This window comes from Cariama cristata, unplaced genomic scaffold, assembly GCF_000690535.1.
Source record: "Cariama cristata isolate BGI_N322 unplaced genomic scaffold, ASM69053v1 scaffold5171, whole genome shotgun sequence".
Lineage (NCBI taxonomy): Eukaryota > Metazoa > Chordata > Aves > Cariamiformes > Cariamidae > Cariama > Cariama cristata.
Window position 1 is genome coordinate 18,648 of NW_009599686.1, and position 15,270 is coordinate 33,917.

Genomic DNA, 15,270 nt, shown 5'->3' on the forward strand with positions numbered 1-15,270 from the left:
ACAATTAAGTGCAACTCAATTACTGGGATTGTCTCACCTGTGTTGTACTGATGAATAAATAAAATTAAATCTTTGGAGTTACTATATCAATTTCAGTTGGATTTTTATTTTTATTACTTTCATAATTCCCTCAACCCTTTCCACAGTCATAACCATTGATTAAGAAGTGTTTACTAGATACTCCTAAATGCATTTTTGCCCAGCTTAATCATTTGTAGGGTATTTTATAATCTCATTACTACAATAAAGCAAGATTACGTGCTTAAGGTTTCAGAGGTGTCGGCGCAAATACAAACCTGACCTCCTTTCAGGTGTTTGGATACTAGACAAAGTAAGGTGCAATTGATAAATCTTACCTTTAACTTCACATCTGCTATCCAACAGCCTTCCCCCTCACTTCTCTGATGATTAGTTATTCTAAACTCAATTGTAAGTATGATCTGTTTATATTCATTTTATGCAACAACTTTTTAGCATAAATAGCTCCTCCCCTTATGCTACAGCCCATCTTTCAGCTGTTCCTTAACTGAGTTTTTTAATATTGTAAAGCTGATTCAGTTGGTTGTAGTTCATCCTCTCACCAGGACTGCGTATCTTGTTTTTTTGACTCCTACCGATGCCTGAGCAATGCAGTTCGTAGTTGTGCCTTGAGTAGGAACTCCTCTGGTGACACATCACAGAACTGCAGTTGCACCACCCTGTTTTACGCCCATCACCAGCGTTCAATCGCTTATTACAGCTCTTTCACTCAACCCTTATACTAATTTGTAATCCTTAAAATCCATGGGTTTTGCTTTGTATTAAAATTTATTTCACTTAATACTGCAGACTTGAGAAGTCATGCAATGGCTACAGAACATAGCCACCTTCGGTCAGCTATCATGAATGCTACTTTTGCCCTTCAAATGTCAAAAAAATCAACCGTATGACCTCATCTCAGGAGTGCAGCATGCTGCCTTCCTCCCACAGGTCTCTCCTTTCTACACAGCCCTCCTTCAGCCTGTATTCTAGTACCAAATCATTGCCCTTGCAGCTGAATGGTTTTGTTGGGGCCCCACACAGACTTCAAAGCAGTCCAGAAATGCTGCAGTGCTATATTTGGGGTTTTTAATTAAAAAAAATATTAAAGCAAGATCATGTTACTGTGTTAATATTCAGTAACTTGAATATTATTATCCCTTTATAAATTTACTTTCATACCTTTCATTTTTTGTTGAGACACTGTTAAAGCTCTTGCATACTCATGCCACTATTTTTTTTGCCCTGAAGACATACATAGCATTCTTAACATAGTTTACTGAAAAAGATATAAGCAACAAAATCACAATATTGCCAAAAGCAAAGTTGAAAGGCATCAGAGACTGAAAATTGCCTAGATAACTCAAGAGGTTAAGAATTTAGCAGTGACAGGGAAGGAGATAAAATGCAAATGGACCTGTGCATACTGTAAACATGTTCCCTAAGATAACACTGAAGGAGTCCTGACTACAATATGACGTTCCCTGAGACAACACTGAAGGAGTCCTGACTACAATATGACTGAGATAGTCTTAAAAACCAGGAAAGTTAAATGGATTTACGGCTCCACATTTGACGGGTCTCACAAACAGCACGGACACAGGGACTGCCAATTCCTGGTGTTGATCCTGCAGTGTCTAAGCTTTAGCTTGCATTAGAAGCTGGTGTTTGCTGCGCTATAAAAACAGTACTGTCAAGGCTAGATCAATGATTATCATTCAGTGTCAGGTCATCCATGTACTTCAAAACATCCAGTTCAGGAACTCTGAAAGAATAAGAGGGACTCCCAAGTTCTGGAGGCTCTCAAGCATAATTTTAGAATACCAAGAGGAAATACATTTCTCACTCTGATACTCAAGAGTTTTGAGTTTGTCTATTGTGTGTTCTGACCTTTTCTCCACAAAAAGTTTAAAGCAGTTTGGAAACCCAGGTGCTGCCCCTGGCCAGCACAGAGGTGATGGGTGCTTCTGAAGGGTTAGAAGAACTGTGGAACTTGGTTTCCTTGACAGGGTTGGTAAAGAAAAGGAACAAGTGTCTGTACAAATGGGGTCCGTCCTTCTTTTGATTGTTCCATATATGACTTAATCATTTCTAAAGACTTCATTCTTCCCTTAGAATTGAAGCTATCTTCCATTGGGCAAATCACAACCCGAACTAACATCCTATACTCCCTGAGTATTTTACTTCTCTATTTGCAAAAAGAACAGAGCATCAGTAAGTCAAGCTATACAGATCCAAAAGAAAGAGATCTTTGTTCTGACCAAGTGTACACCCTCTAACACATGAGCTTAGAAACCTTTGGCAAGTTCTCCAGCTTTTCCTGGAAGGGAAAAAAAAAAAAAATAATAATCACTGGGCCAAAACTAAATGTGAAGGCCACTGCTAGGACATTGCTTATTGTGCAAACAATTTCCTGCTATGTTCCAGCTATCTTGATCTCTTCAAAGAAAAAAAAAACCCTCACCTGTTTCTTTTTTGAAAACAGCACAGCAGGATCTGCTGTTCGGAGTGCTGCTCTTCCTGCGCAGGATGTATGCAATGCCCCGGACTCTCAGGCTTGAAGGGTCCCATGCCAGCAGCCATCAGTGAGGAAGCTGGACTGGAGCATCAGTAACCCTCACAATCACACACACAATTAAAAACAGAAACAAAGGACTGGTGATTTAGTATTGTCTCAGGAAGTTTACTCCCTGTACTAGTAACCCCTGGAGCAAGAGTGACAACAATTGCATGTTAAGTAGTTAAACAGAACAGAGAATACCTTTTTGTGTCCAGAAGCCATCTCCTGCCTGAATTCAGTTACCTGAGCCAGGTCGCTTTCAGAATAACTAACAGCAAGAAAACTGAATTTTCAAGTTCAGTCCAGCTGCAACATTAACCATGATACTGTGTACCCCAGCCTCACCACGCTACAACTGCCACAACACAGAATTAAAGGCAGATGAATACACTCTTTACAGTTTCATGTGCTTTTCTTCTGACGTCTTGTGAGCAATACAGCAAAGAACCAAGTTCTGAGAGCGTGGCACTAGTATGGAGTTACTAAACAACCACTAACTCAGTCACAAAAAGCAGCAATGTAAAGATTTTTCCTTCTTTTACATCATGCTGGTGGAGTTCCTAGATATTTCGTATATGGCAATTTGTTGTAGCATATAAGAGCAGCGCTCTGTTACAGTGACTGGTGGCAGTCTGATCACTCGTGGATACTAGGCCTGCATGCTGTCTTCAATCTGAAGAGCACTGGTCTTCCTGGTCAGCGCTCAAAAGCAAAGAAAAGAAAGATAACCATTCGGTTAAAAAAGCACACACACAAAGAAACATGCAGGAAACTGCCAAATAATTACAATAAAGCCTCATGGCACTTGCTTCACAAAATGTACAACTGCTACTCGAGAAGCCCCTGTATCTTGCAATATCTCAAACCAGGATCAGAAACTGCAACTGCTCCAGGCTAGACCCTTTGCAGATAAGCTAAGCTTCATTCAAGTGAAGAAAGAAATTGCTCATTTATAGAAGCCAGGAATATTGCCTTCTATCTTCATCTTACAGCAAGTCTGAGCTCTGAACTCCAATGACACCAAAGTTCCCACCCTTTGCACCCCCTACGCCCCACAAACACACTCTGCCAGCTCAAGACGAACTATGGACCTGGAACGCTGACGCCCAAGAACTCGAGCTGCTTGATCAGCAGAGCTGCACGGGACGCTGGGGGAAGGGGGGGTGCAGTTTAACAGAGTCAAAGCTCTAGAAAATGCTTTCAAAGGAGGAAGTGGACACAGAACAAAAGTGCAAACACAGTCAGCTGCTTCACAAGTAACAGAAGTCAACTGATCCTCTCAAAACATAACACTATGCAGACAGTCCTCTCCCTGGTTTAACATTTTGCTCAGGTTCTGTTTGCAATGCGCTACAGACAACTTGGTTTATTGTTGCTTTCCTAGAATAGTACGGAGGAGAACGCAACTGCTCACACGTACAGCATTACAGGTCAGGGCAACCACAGCCATTATAGTGGGGAGTAGTGGAAAGCCATAACCTAGATTAGCCTTCCTGCCAAAACTAGGTCAAAGACTTTTACCCTGTAGTTTCTAGATCAAGTTCTTCCACTTCTCAGAAAGCCGGGCAGGTGCCTAGATGCAGGCAGCCACTGCTGTTTGAAGTTGCCCAGGACATCCAAAACACTCCCCAAACAGGAGTGACTGGCACTTGCAGGTCCCGAGATACCCTCAGGCATCACAAATGATAGTGAACACCTGAACCACTCAGTTTTTAAAGCCCTGTAATATCCTGTCATCTGATCTATATGTTCAAAAAACTCGGGGGTCCTGAAGAGAAATGCATTGCTTAGAGTCTGCCTGCTGCTCGTTTTTCTCTATCCTCTTCCCTGCTCAGAAATAGGGCTTACAGACTAACAATGCCACACTTCAGGTGAGTCTGTCCTCCCCAGCTCCCCCAGCATGACTCATCTTAATCTGTAGAAAGTATACCTGGTTCTAATATTACTCATTTCTGGGGCTGAACATCAAACTTCAAGTCATGCACTTTATTCCCTAACAAGTTTTCATAATCTTTAACAATTTTTTAAGCTGCTACACAAGACAAAAGAGCCTTTAGAGACATTTCAAAACCAGAAAAGCAAAAGTATGTTAATTAAAGCTGTTTAAAAATATATGCTAGGTTTGAAACATTTACATTTTTAACATCAACATTAAACAGAAGACATGTACATGTAATAAAGTTGGACAAAAGTCTGCACTTCAAAGAATTACAGCAAGCCAATCTACAGTTAAAGAATCCTATGTACCACAAGGAATGTATACCAATAAAACTATTATGGTGCCAGCTAATGCACAGCATTAAAGCGTTGAAGAAATTATGGAAGAACGGATGAAACCAAACATCAGTGCTGCTGAATTTTCACACTAAAAATGTTTAAAGACAAACCAATCCAGATTCTTACAGCCCTGCCCTAACCCGCCCCCCCACCCCAGAAAGCAAAGCAAGACTTCTTCAAAATTCGTACCTCAGGTATTACTTTGAAAGGGACCCCAGCCCAGGAAGTGCTGTGTGGAGACAGAGGGCAAAGACAGACAGTCAGTAACGGGGATGTATTTCTATCTTCCTTTGCACAACCACCCTCAGTAAATTTGGTGGTCAGTACTCCTGAATCTGCTAACGAATCCATCTCCATCACATCATTAACAAATCAAAGTACATGTTTTGGTCCTTTTTAGCTAGTCAAAACTCGATTCAATGCTGCGGCTGCAATTATGCTAGAAATATAACACACTTAACTCCACGCAGAGTCTGAATTCCAAACTTAGTGCACAGATTTCCAAAGATGGCAGGTGATTATAGCAGGAGACCCAGAGTCTTCTTTCACAGACTTAGAGGGAGGGAGACTTTTATGAAATTACAACTCAGATGTACAACAGGAAAGATGTATACAAATGTCAAACATACAAACATCTGTAAGTACGAACCGAAATTTATTTGCGGGTGACAAACATTTCCCCCACTTAAGGCAAGCTTTGTTCTAAACACTAGGCAACGATTACACAGGGTAAGTCACTATCATGAGTCACAAGTTACACAGCCCACACAAGTTTTTAACGTATGCACTTCACTACTTTCATACATATGGGGTGCTCTCTTTTTAGAAGAGAGAACACATGTATAGCTAAAGCCACATATGAAGTGATGAAAGCCAGTTACAGGCACACAACTTGCAAACACTGGCATCCTAAAACTTCCAGAAATGCTATTTTCACCTCACGCTACAGAGCGTAAGACACCAAAGTACTGTTAAAAACATCTTAGTGCTGGCAAGTCTGAAGATCAAGAGGTCTACACTTGGGCATTAAGATATGACTGAAGATGACTAACTTAACAATTAGAGCCAAACTGACACCACCACTGCAGGACCTGATGCCATTACCCTGGCAGTATTCTTCCACTGTCTGACATGAAATCCTTGCGAAATACCTATGAACACTTCCCCTCTGTAGGTATCTACTACGCAAGTCTGGAGATACAAAGCTGAAAAGGGGAAGAGTCAACCAGTAAGGAAATAGGAGTCCTCAGACTACCAGCTTACAAAACAAGACCCAAGACTTCAGAGGGGGCAGGAAGATCCTACTATTTAACTGTACAATCACTATGAAGTCCCAACCACAGAAAAGTAGCTTTTACACTTCAATCCCTAGCATAAAGGCTATATTGCTGTATAGCTACCCTCTGCCTCATCTCTAAGGTCACATGGACCATTCCTGGCCAGGATTTCTATCCTTTGAAAAAAAAAAAATCAGGACAGAAGGAAGTACCAGATGCTGTTAGGGTTTTCTGGCAGTTTTGTTTGTTTTTAAATACAGATAAAAATCTGAACCCTTCACTTTACCAGAGAGAATCAGCAAGCAGCACAGAAGCTCACTTCCCTGTTCAAAACCAAATGAAAGACACACAGAATTAAGTTTTATTGTACTTTTGTGAGCAAACAAATAACCCCAAACTTTTGTCAGAAAAAGAGGGCATTCTAGTCACCGCAGTCTACAGAGAAAAAGCCATCAATGGGAACAGAGTAAACAAGCACTCATGTGAGAAGTAGAAATATTTTAATTTTCTTCATATAAACTATTAATACACATTACACAAGTATCTAGACATGAACAAAACTTAGTCCTGCTGTTCCTGCAACAGTTAGCCTCTTTTCTCCTCAAGTCCACAAGAAAGCCAAAACAGATCCAAAACAGTAGCTGAAATTAATTAATATTAATATATTAAGATTGCTGTTTATTAATAACTTCCTCACTTCCACATGGAGGAAATTCATGAGAAGAGCTATGCCAAGCTCCATTTTAGGAACACAACCAGAAAGTTTTTTTTATTCAAAGTGACACAAGGGCATACTAGTGAAACTGCCTTCCTCACTCGGAAAGGAAAATCTACAAACACCTCACTTTAGTATTGAGTTAGTATGACCAGAGATAGTCTTTGGCAAGGAAGACCTACTATACTCTTGATGATACAGTTTACTATTACACAGCGGTGTTAGGTGGTTGATTAATCATCTTCTGTACCACAATTTTCCATTCTTAAGACACTGCTGGTTTAAGTTTCAGCAGTTGTAGGATGACAGGAACAAAGACATTTTGGAAGTTCCCCTCTTTACGAAAGAAATGTACGAACTGTACCCTTTATCGTCCCCCTGCAAATAGGGCATTTTCTAAGGGACGGTGCACATTCTTTGCATACCACTAAGTGACCACATGGAATAAAGACAATAGAAACTTCTTTGTCCATGCAAACTTTACATGTTCTTTCTTCTTGCAATCTTCTTAATTGTTCTTCCACAGGTAAACCTGGAAAAAATTATTTAACTTTGTAAGAAGCTTGAATACTTGGGCATTCTAATTAGAATACAGCCATGTTCCATTTCACCCTCTATCTCCCTATCTGTATTCACTAAATACAGATGGCAGTGAGAAAATACATACATTTTACAGAGCTCAGAAAGTGGCACACAAGGAACTACTCTGTACTTTCCACCACTTCTGTGAGATGACTGACAGCTCAGGGATCGGAGGGCAATCGTAGTTCTTGAGACCAACCAATGTTCACACTTCAGCAAATGCTGTACTTTTCTTGCTTAGGTATTAGAAGCACAGAGCAGAGCCTGACTGGTGGAAGTGACCTATATTCAGGCTTGTATACTCTTCTGCAGTTTAATAATATTAAACTACATGATACTTGCAGTGAAATGGTAACCTGCTATTCACTGCCCAGTCTCTACCAAATGCCTGAGTGAGAGCTTGTACCAGGATCAAGTCCAGCGTATGTCTGAATTGTCGAGCCTCAGAAAGCTCTACCTCCTACGGTGCAAAAGTATGCGTAAGGATATAGCTTATAGCAGACAGACTTGCCTGCAAGTCTGCGCATGCACTGAACTTTTTCAGTCAAGTCCATCTTACCAAAGCAGAATTAGGGAGAGGGTAAAGCATAAAACCTATTTCTTAACCAAAGTCATTTTGGTTTTTATGATGCTAGCTATTTGCCCCACCATACCCTTTAAAGAAGGCAGAGTTTAAGGTACCTGAAATATCTTCTGTGGGAATATACTTCATGTTCTTCTCCACTAAAATAAGAGAAAAAAAAAATCCTAGTCATTTGACTAATTATATTCAAACAGCTTCTGGGGTTTTTTTAAATCTTTAGGTTGCTATGACAGCACTGGTTGGACTTCTGTAAACTTACATCCTTAAAAAAAAAAAACACACAAAAAACCCCAAACCCAGACATACCAAATAAATCTTTGTACAGAACAGGGTCACAATCTCGTAGACAGTTTCTGAAGATGCTGGCTGCTTCATTTCCTTTCACTAAAACTGTATCTATCAATTCCCTTGCTTGCAGTGGTGTCTGAGTCTTTTGTTTAATAACATCATGCTCAAGTTCCGTTATCACTTTAGCTGATAGTAAACTCCCGAGGATTGGAAGTACACATGTTAAACGTTGGAATAAAGCCATTCGATTCTTCCGGATTAAGGACAAATCATCTGGAATGCAAAAGGGATTAGACATTCCTTAGGAATACGCTACTCCAAGGTGCATTTCTGCTTAGCAATAACTGATACGTTCTTTAAACTCTACTTGAAATGTTCACTTACTACACATCATTAATAAAGACGTAAGTTTTACTGGTATTCACATGAAGAACAGACTTAAGAAAACAACATACAAGCAGCTTCTGATTATCTGAGGGGATCTTGTCTAACTTCACACTAGCAAGATTTACATTCTCCGCAGAATTGCAAAGAAAAAACAACGCCTCTGAGTAACACTAACACTAACTCACCGACAGCCAACAGGTTAACTTTAGTCAGCGGCAGCCAGTATCGTGTCTGAGATACAGATAGAATCAAGCTTTTCTAAGAGGTGTCCAACAGAATTATGTGCAAGAAAACCAGAAGTACAGCATAACCAGACTCAGGAGTTGTGGGGTTTTTTAAATAGTCTATAGATAGAACATGCAAGTAGGAAAGAAGCAGTCTTCATTCAATTTATAATTGAGAAGTTTCATTACTGCTTCAGACTCAAAAAACAGCAGGATATTTTTAGGCTTCAAAACTTATATGGTATTAAAACAATAGGAAATGTTAAAACCACATCAAATAAACCCTGTTAAATAAATAGCTGACCTACATGGTTGAGTCAGACACAGAAAAGTAGACCTTTGGCCATCTTGCAAAATCTAAATTTGTAAAAAGTTTATGGCCTCTTCTAGGAGGTAGATAGGGTGGCTCACCAATTCAAGTAGCTAAAAGAACAGGCAAATTTGGAACAAAAACTAGTACAGTGTGCCAAGTAAAGTATCTTGGTTCCATTTATTTTCCTAACAGCAATATAAAGGCACACAAATTTAAAAAAAATTTAAAAAATGGCTTTGTTCAGAATCACCTGATTCTCTCCACAGGAAACCTTGGCACCTGTATGAACTATCCTCCTGAAAGGGAAACAATTCCCAGACTGCTAGTTCCATACAGATACCCTGACAATGCGTTTGCAGAAGCTGATCCTAATAGCAATTAAACTAAATCACTTAATGAATAAAAACAATTATAAAAACCACACACAATACAAACCACTTCTGCTTTCACTTTTATTCATGCCTTATGCGTACCTGATGCCACTTCTTCAAATTGTTTCTCTTTCTCTTCTTCCCTCTTCTCATCTTCAGCAGTGAGCAGATCAGACACAAGATCATTAACAGTCTTGTAGTTTTCTCCAGTGGCCAAGATTTTACTTTGCACTGTTTGCTTTATTAGCCTTCTACTGAATCCCATCTCCAAGGCAGCTTTAACCACAGGTGTGTTCATCATGATTGCATCTTCTGAATGACTCTCTCCAGGTTCAAAACGAATAACTAAAAGAAAAATCACCATGTATCATATAAAAAATAAAATACCTATACGACCCAGAAGCCAGACACATCAACATTACCTACACACATGCATACATGCATGAATACCTAGCATTAAAAATTTCAATGGTTAAACAGATTCAGTAGTTTTGAAAATGGAAGCCAGTTACTTAGATTCAATTGGATTGAATCCCTGATAAACTTCAATCCATGTCAAGCCTTCACTAAAATCTAGGATAATCCAGAAAAAACAGAGAATTCCATTGTTTCTCAGCAGCTTTTTTTTTATACTTAGTCATTTCTAACTTCAGCCTTGAAGAATGTCAGGGAGGGGTGGAATCAAAATTCAGAGGTTATAGTACAAACAATTGCTCTATTCCAGCTCTTGACTAGTATTTTCCACTCAACTTACTAAGCACCAGACACGTCAGATTCAGACTCATTGTCCTCAACCAGCAGGGACTATGATAGCATAACCCACTCACCCTCTGGGAGCAGTTTGTTTCCACCATTAACTAGAGTCCAGCTCAGAAAGACTTCATTTTATCAGCTTGTCCTACCCTCTCCTTGACCACTGCTGCTCAACTCAGAACATTTACCTAGCTATGTGCCTAGAAATGGAGTTGCATAACCGCATAGTCATGACACTCTCTGGCAACTGTTCCATCAAGTTCAATACCATAGGTCAATTTAACAAATGCCAAATTGACTTGTTTTGTTTAACCCAATCATGAAACTAAAAACCATGGATACAGCAGATGCCAAGCACTCAAAACAAAAATCTTAATATGAGTTGCTAGTATGAAAACAAGAAAAATTAAAGACAAGATCTCTTAAAGGTGCCTCCTTGAAGTTTGTCTATATAACATCAAAGCTACCTAACTTTTATCATTAGTTAGAAAATCCTTATAATATTGTTGTTTCCAAGAAAATCTAAGAATTGTTAAGCAAGTCAGCTATGGATAGCCAATCATTCAGTTTGAAAAATGTTGAGAAAGTTTAAAAACATGCTTTAATATACATACTTGGGGGATCAATGTTTTCATCTACAGGCGTATCAGAGGTTGACAAGAGCTGTGGAACACAATAAAACTACATTAGTATCAAACTATTGCTTTCCTCCCCATGTACCTTTCTAACACATTCTTCCCTCATCAACCATGCTAAGCTTTTTATCTGAATGGTACCCATGAAGTATTTCAGACGTGGTTACACAAATCTGCAAATTTGTGCAACTATATAATCAAGATAAGGTTAGTGCTGACCACTTCCATGAAGGGAAGTTTGGCTTACTCTTGCTGTAAGAGTTATGGCTAGAAATAATTCAGGCTGTCCATGACCGATTTCTGAGATAATTACTGATCTACATGATTCACTGAAACTTACATAATCAGAATTTCCCTCTCCTGACACAGAGGAGCTCACTGCCTCACAAGATTTTCCATAAGCAATCTGTACCGGTTAACTCTACTAGGCAAAGCCCACTAGCCATGGTTCAGCACCAGTTTCATTTCTGTGCTCATGAAGAGCATTTATCATGTTAGAAACCATGTTAGAAAACACCCCAAAAGAGCACAGTACTCTTCTACAAGGGAAAAAATCAAAGTTACAGGACAGTAAAGTTTACCTGTTCAAGAAGATGGGGGAACCTGGCCTGAATTTGACTTACAAACTCTCCTCCTTTTACACGAAGCAGATACTCACACCTGAAACATTGACAAAAGTATACTAAATTATACTTTCTACTTGCCAAAGGAAAAAGAAAATACAGAAGAATGAAACAGTTTACAGTAACACAGCATAACTTAAATACATGTTTCTCTTCCTTCAGATGGGAAAGAGGTCTCTTAATTGACAGCCTGACGTAGCCTAGTGTCTGGTGATACTTTGATAAGCTTTTCCATGATGTTCAGCAGTCAGTAAGCTTACGTACATAAAAGCAGCAGCTTTACATTCTGTTACCACTTCTAATCAAAGTGGCATGTCATGCAAAATGATACCGTGTCAGCATCACTACAAAGGGCAGTGATAAACTGTTTCTATCTTGCATCTCACCATTTTTATCTCCTACTCAAATCATTCAAATGAAGTTAACAAAATTTAACACCACTATCAAAACCAGATCTGCTTCACTAATGCAGAGCTGTATCTCTTCAGTACATTTACTGACAGGCATAACACAGAAGGAAACAAAGGTGTCATTTAACTCCACATACATCTACTCTATGTAGTCCAACAGTAGCTGGTAAATTGCCAATGAAAGACTAGTTGGAGACCTACGATGTGAAGAATTATTATTAGCCTTCCTGAAATTAAGTGCAGCTATTTCTGTCATTAATGTAGGCAGAGATTTCCACAGGCATAGACAGCAATTAGGCATGCAATTGCCATTTAATTAGGGGGGACATTAAAAAAAGTTATTTCTGTCATTTTTCCAATAGAGACATATTAAACAGCCACCGAAACCTTCTTCACAAGCCGTTCCACACCTAAGAAACTAAACCACATGAGCTGAAAAACCGGTTCAAGGGCATTCAGCACAGGCACAGAACTAGATCGAGGGAATTACCTGTTCCTTCCACTTCATTTCTCAGCAGTGTTTGCTCTCCTCAGCTGGCTTTCCGACTGCTTCTCTTATCTAAGTATGCTCATTAACAATGCAGCCTCACTTGCTAATAGTGATTTGGGGATGCACACAGCTTTTGATTATGAAATGGAAAGCATTAAATATCATGCTTAATGAAGAAATGTTTTAATTAAGGCCACCTCAGCACTTGAGGAGCTTTTAAACAGAGGTACACGAAACATCCAAATGAAAGAGTGACTTTGTACATCATATGGTGAAGTTAAAGAAAACTATTAAGCGCAGTACATATCTGCCAAAATTAGATATATTTAAGGATGTGAACAAATTATGACAAAGATTTTGCAAGTTACCTTGGAAACCACTTTGCATGCTCAATCCATGGATCATCTCCAGATTCCCAGCACCTTAACCCACCATCACAGCAAAAACACTTGACATCATCATTGCGGCCTTTAAAAAAAAAAAACAAGGCAAAATATCTAGCAAACATTCACACAACTTACTTTAAAGTAAATGCTGACATAGCAATAAGAGTAAAACCAGAGACGTCAGTTTTTCTTACCTACATAGTAAAAGCCAGCATCTGCAAGCTGTTCAGGCTGAACTGGAATTCTAGTTGGCCAATTTATGAAAGTTTTAACACGTGCTTCGTGCGTTTGCATGCTCACATTTGAAACATTGAAACTTGGCTGGTCTCGGGTAAGGTTTTTCACAAAAGGGCAGTTAGGAAAGTGTCTCCGATGCTCTGACATAGCATTATCTTTTGGTTCCCAGTTACTCAGATAACCACCACAGGTGAAACAAACAACTTTGTCTGCTGTCCCCAAGTAATAAAGTCCAGCCTTTGCCAGATCAGTGGGTGAGAGAAACGTCAGTGGCCATGAGCGAAAAGTACGTAGTCTAGCATCTTCTGTACTCATAGAAGGATTGTGAAGTTTAGGTCTCAAGAATGAAAGGTCTTCGACTGCCCTAGTAGTTACTGGGTCTTGAGGAAAACTGGAAAAAGAGCCACTGAAATATCCAACTTGTCCTAAACTTGGAGAAAGTGTTGTGGAATGTAGAGAAGGTGAGAGACTGTTTGTGACCGTAGGCAAAAAGGCAGAACGAGAAGAGAGTCCGAGGTTGTTAACTGAAAGCATGTTTTGAACAAAACTGCAGCTAGGATACAGCTGTTTATGTTTTTCCATAGCATTATCTCCTGGTTGCCAGTTGTCCAATGTTAAGCCACAACTGAAGCACTTAACTTTATCTTGCACACCGGTGTAATAAAACCCAGCCCGGGCAAGACTCCGTTCCGACAATGGCACATTCATGGGGAAAGTAGAAAATGTCGACATTCTGTAGAGTTCACAGGATAAGTCATACTTCAGTTCACCACACAAAGCACTCTGCTTAATGATATTAGCCAAGGAAGGGCTATTTTCCATTATGTTCATAATGGACTATTTTTGGAAAAGTGGGACAAGTCTTCCTCTGGGAGGTAGTTGTGTGCATTAAAGGCAATTCGGAATAACCCCTGCCTGTACAAAAGAACGAACCTGAAAATGTAATACTTTAATGTCCAACTTTGAATGCGCATGTGAATAGAATTAGCCTCATGATTAACAGCCTTTAAACATTTGGGAAGTTCTTGTACTTTAGTTTACACAACTGCTTTCAGTGCAAAAGCCGCCGCATCCCATTTTGACAGCTGAAGAAAGTATGTCAAAAAAGGACTTCCCCTTGAATCACATAGGCATCACATGCTTTCCTTGTACTGTGTATCTGAGAGAGGAGTATCAATTTGTCAGGCGAGTGGAGGTGGGATCCAGAGGGGAAAAACCTCAAATGGGTTTATCAAAATCCTTTGTCAATAAAGAAACTAAAATGGGGGGCAACTAAAACAACATCATTTTTAACCAGAACATACGTTAAGTGATTTAAGAACTATTTCACCCTAGACAGCTGATAAATATGCAGCTTACATAGATGTAAAGATTTTAGTTTGTAAACCTCATGAGGAGGCTGAAAATAATGGTTTATCAAGTTCAAAAGGCATTCGAAAAAAAGAGGCCCTGAACTGACATTACTGAACTGATCAGGTGTATTTGCTACCACCAGACTTCCAAAAAAAAACCAAACCCTCAACTTCTGCATATTGTTGCCATAATTGTTAAGACTAAAGAGGTTAGTTTATACTCAACTTCACATATATCAAATATTCAGGTATGAGATAAACAAATCCTATACACTGTCTCTGACAAGGATGAACTCTCTTAATAAACAAGCCTGGAATAGCTCCAGGGCTTTTCTGTCATTGTCAGCACAGACTAAACGGAGCATTTCAGTTTTAACCTGGTGCCTTAGTTACAAGTACAGAGTTACCAAATTTAACATAAATTAATTGCCTTGTGTCAGGACATTCTAATGCTTTATATTGTTGAATTAAGTTTTTTCTGTATGCCATGTTTAGGGCATACAGAATCCTCAGATTAAAAAAAAAAAATCAAATTTGAAGTCTTAGTTTCTTTATTTGTGCACAGAACTACCTCCCAGAGTTCAGACTAAAGTCCCTTCTAAGGTGCCTACGCCTCCATATTGATACTGACTGTTCACAGGAAGAAATGGTAAGTATCTATAGTTTCAATTATTTAATTCTTTCGGGTGGAACAAAACCTGTAAGGAAGAAAGAGAGGAGCGTTTCAAAATATTCAAAATGAGGTGCATATAATGTCTACGCAAACAGAAAGTACACAAATTGAAATGC

At 39.3% G+C, this 15,270-nt stretch overlaps 1 protein-coding gene across 1 annotated transcript; it reads right to left on the reverse strand.

Moving 5' to 3' along the window:
* Window positions 1-7,102: 7,102 nt before the first annotated feature.
* On the reverse strand, window positions 7,103-13,960 carry BIRC2 (baculoviral IAP repeat containing 2). The gene is made up of 8 exons (XM_009709762.1): window positions 13,087-13,960; window positions 12,875-12,974; window positions 11,565-11,643; window positions 10,963-11,011; window positions 9,698-9,940; window positions 8,319-8,573; window positions 8,111-8,152; window positions 7,103-7,379 (listed from the first exon to the last, which is right to left on the reverse strand). Exons 1-8 carry the CDS (start codon window positions 13,958-13,960, stop codon window positions 7,186-7,188), a joined length of 1,836 nt encoding a protein of 611 aa, XP_009708064.1. The 3' UTR covers window positions 7,103-7,185.
* Between the last annotated feature and the right edge of the window lie 1,310 nt (window positions 13,961-15,270).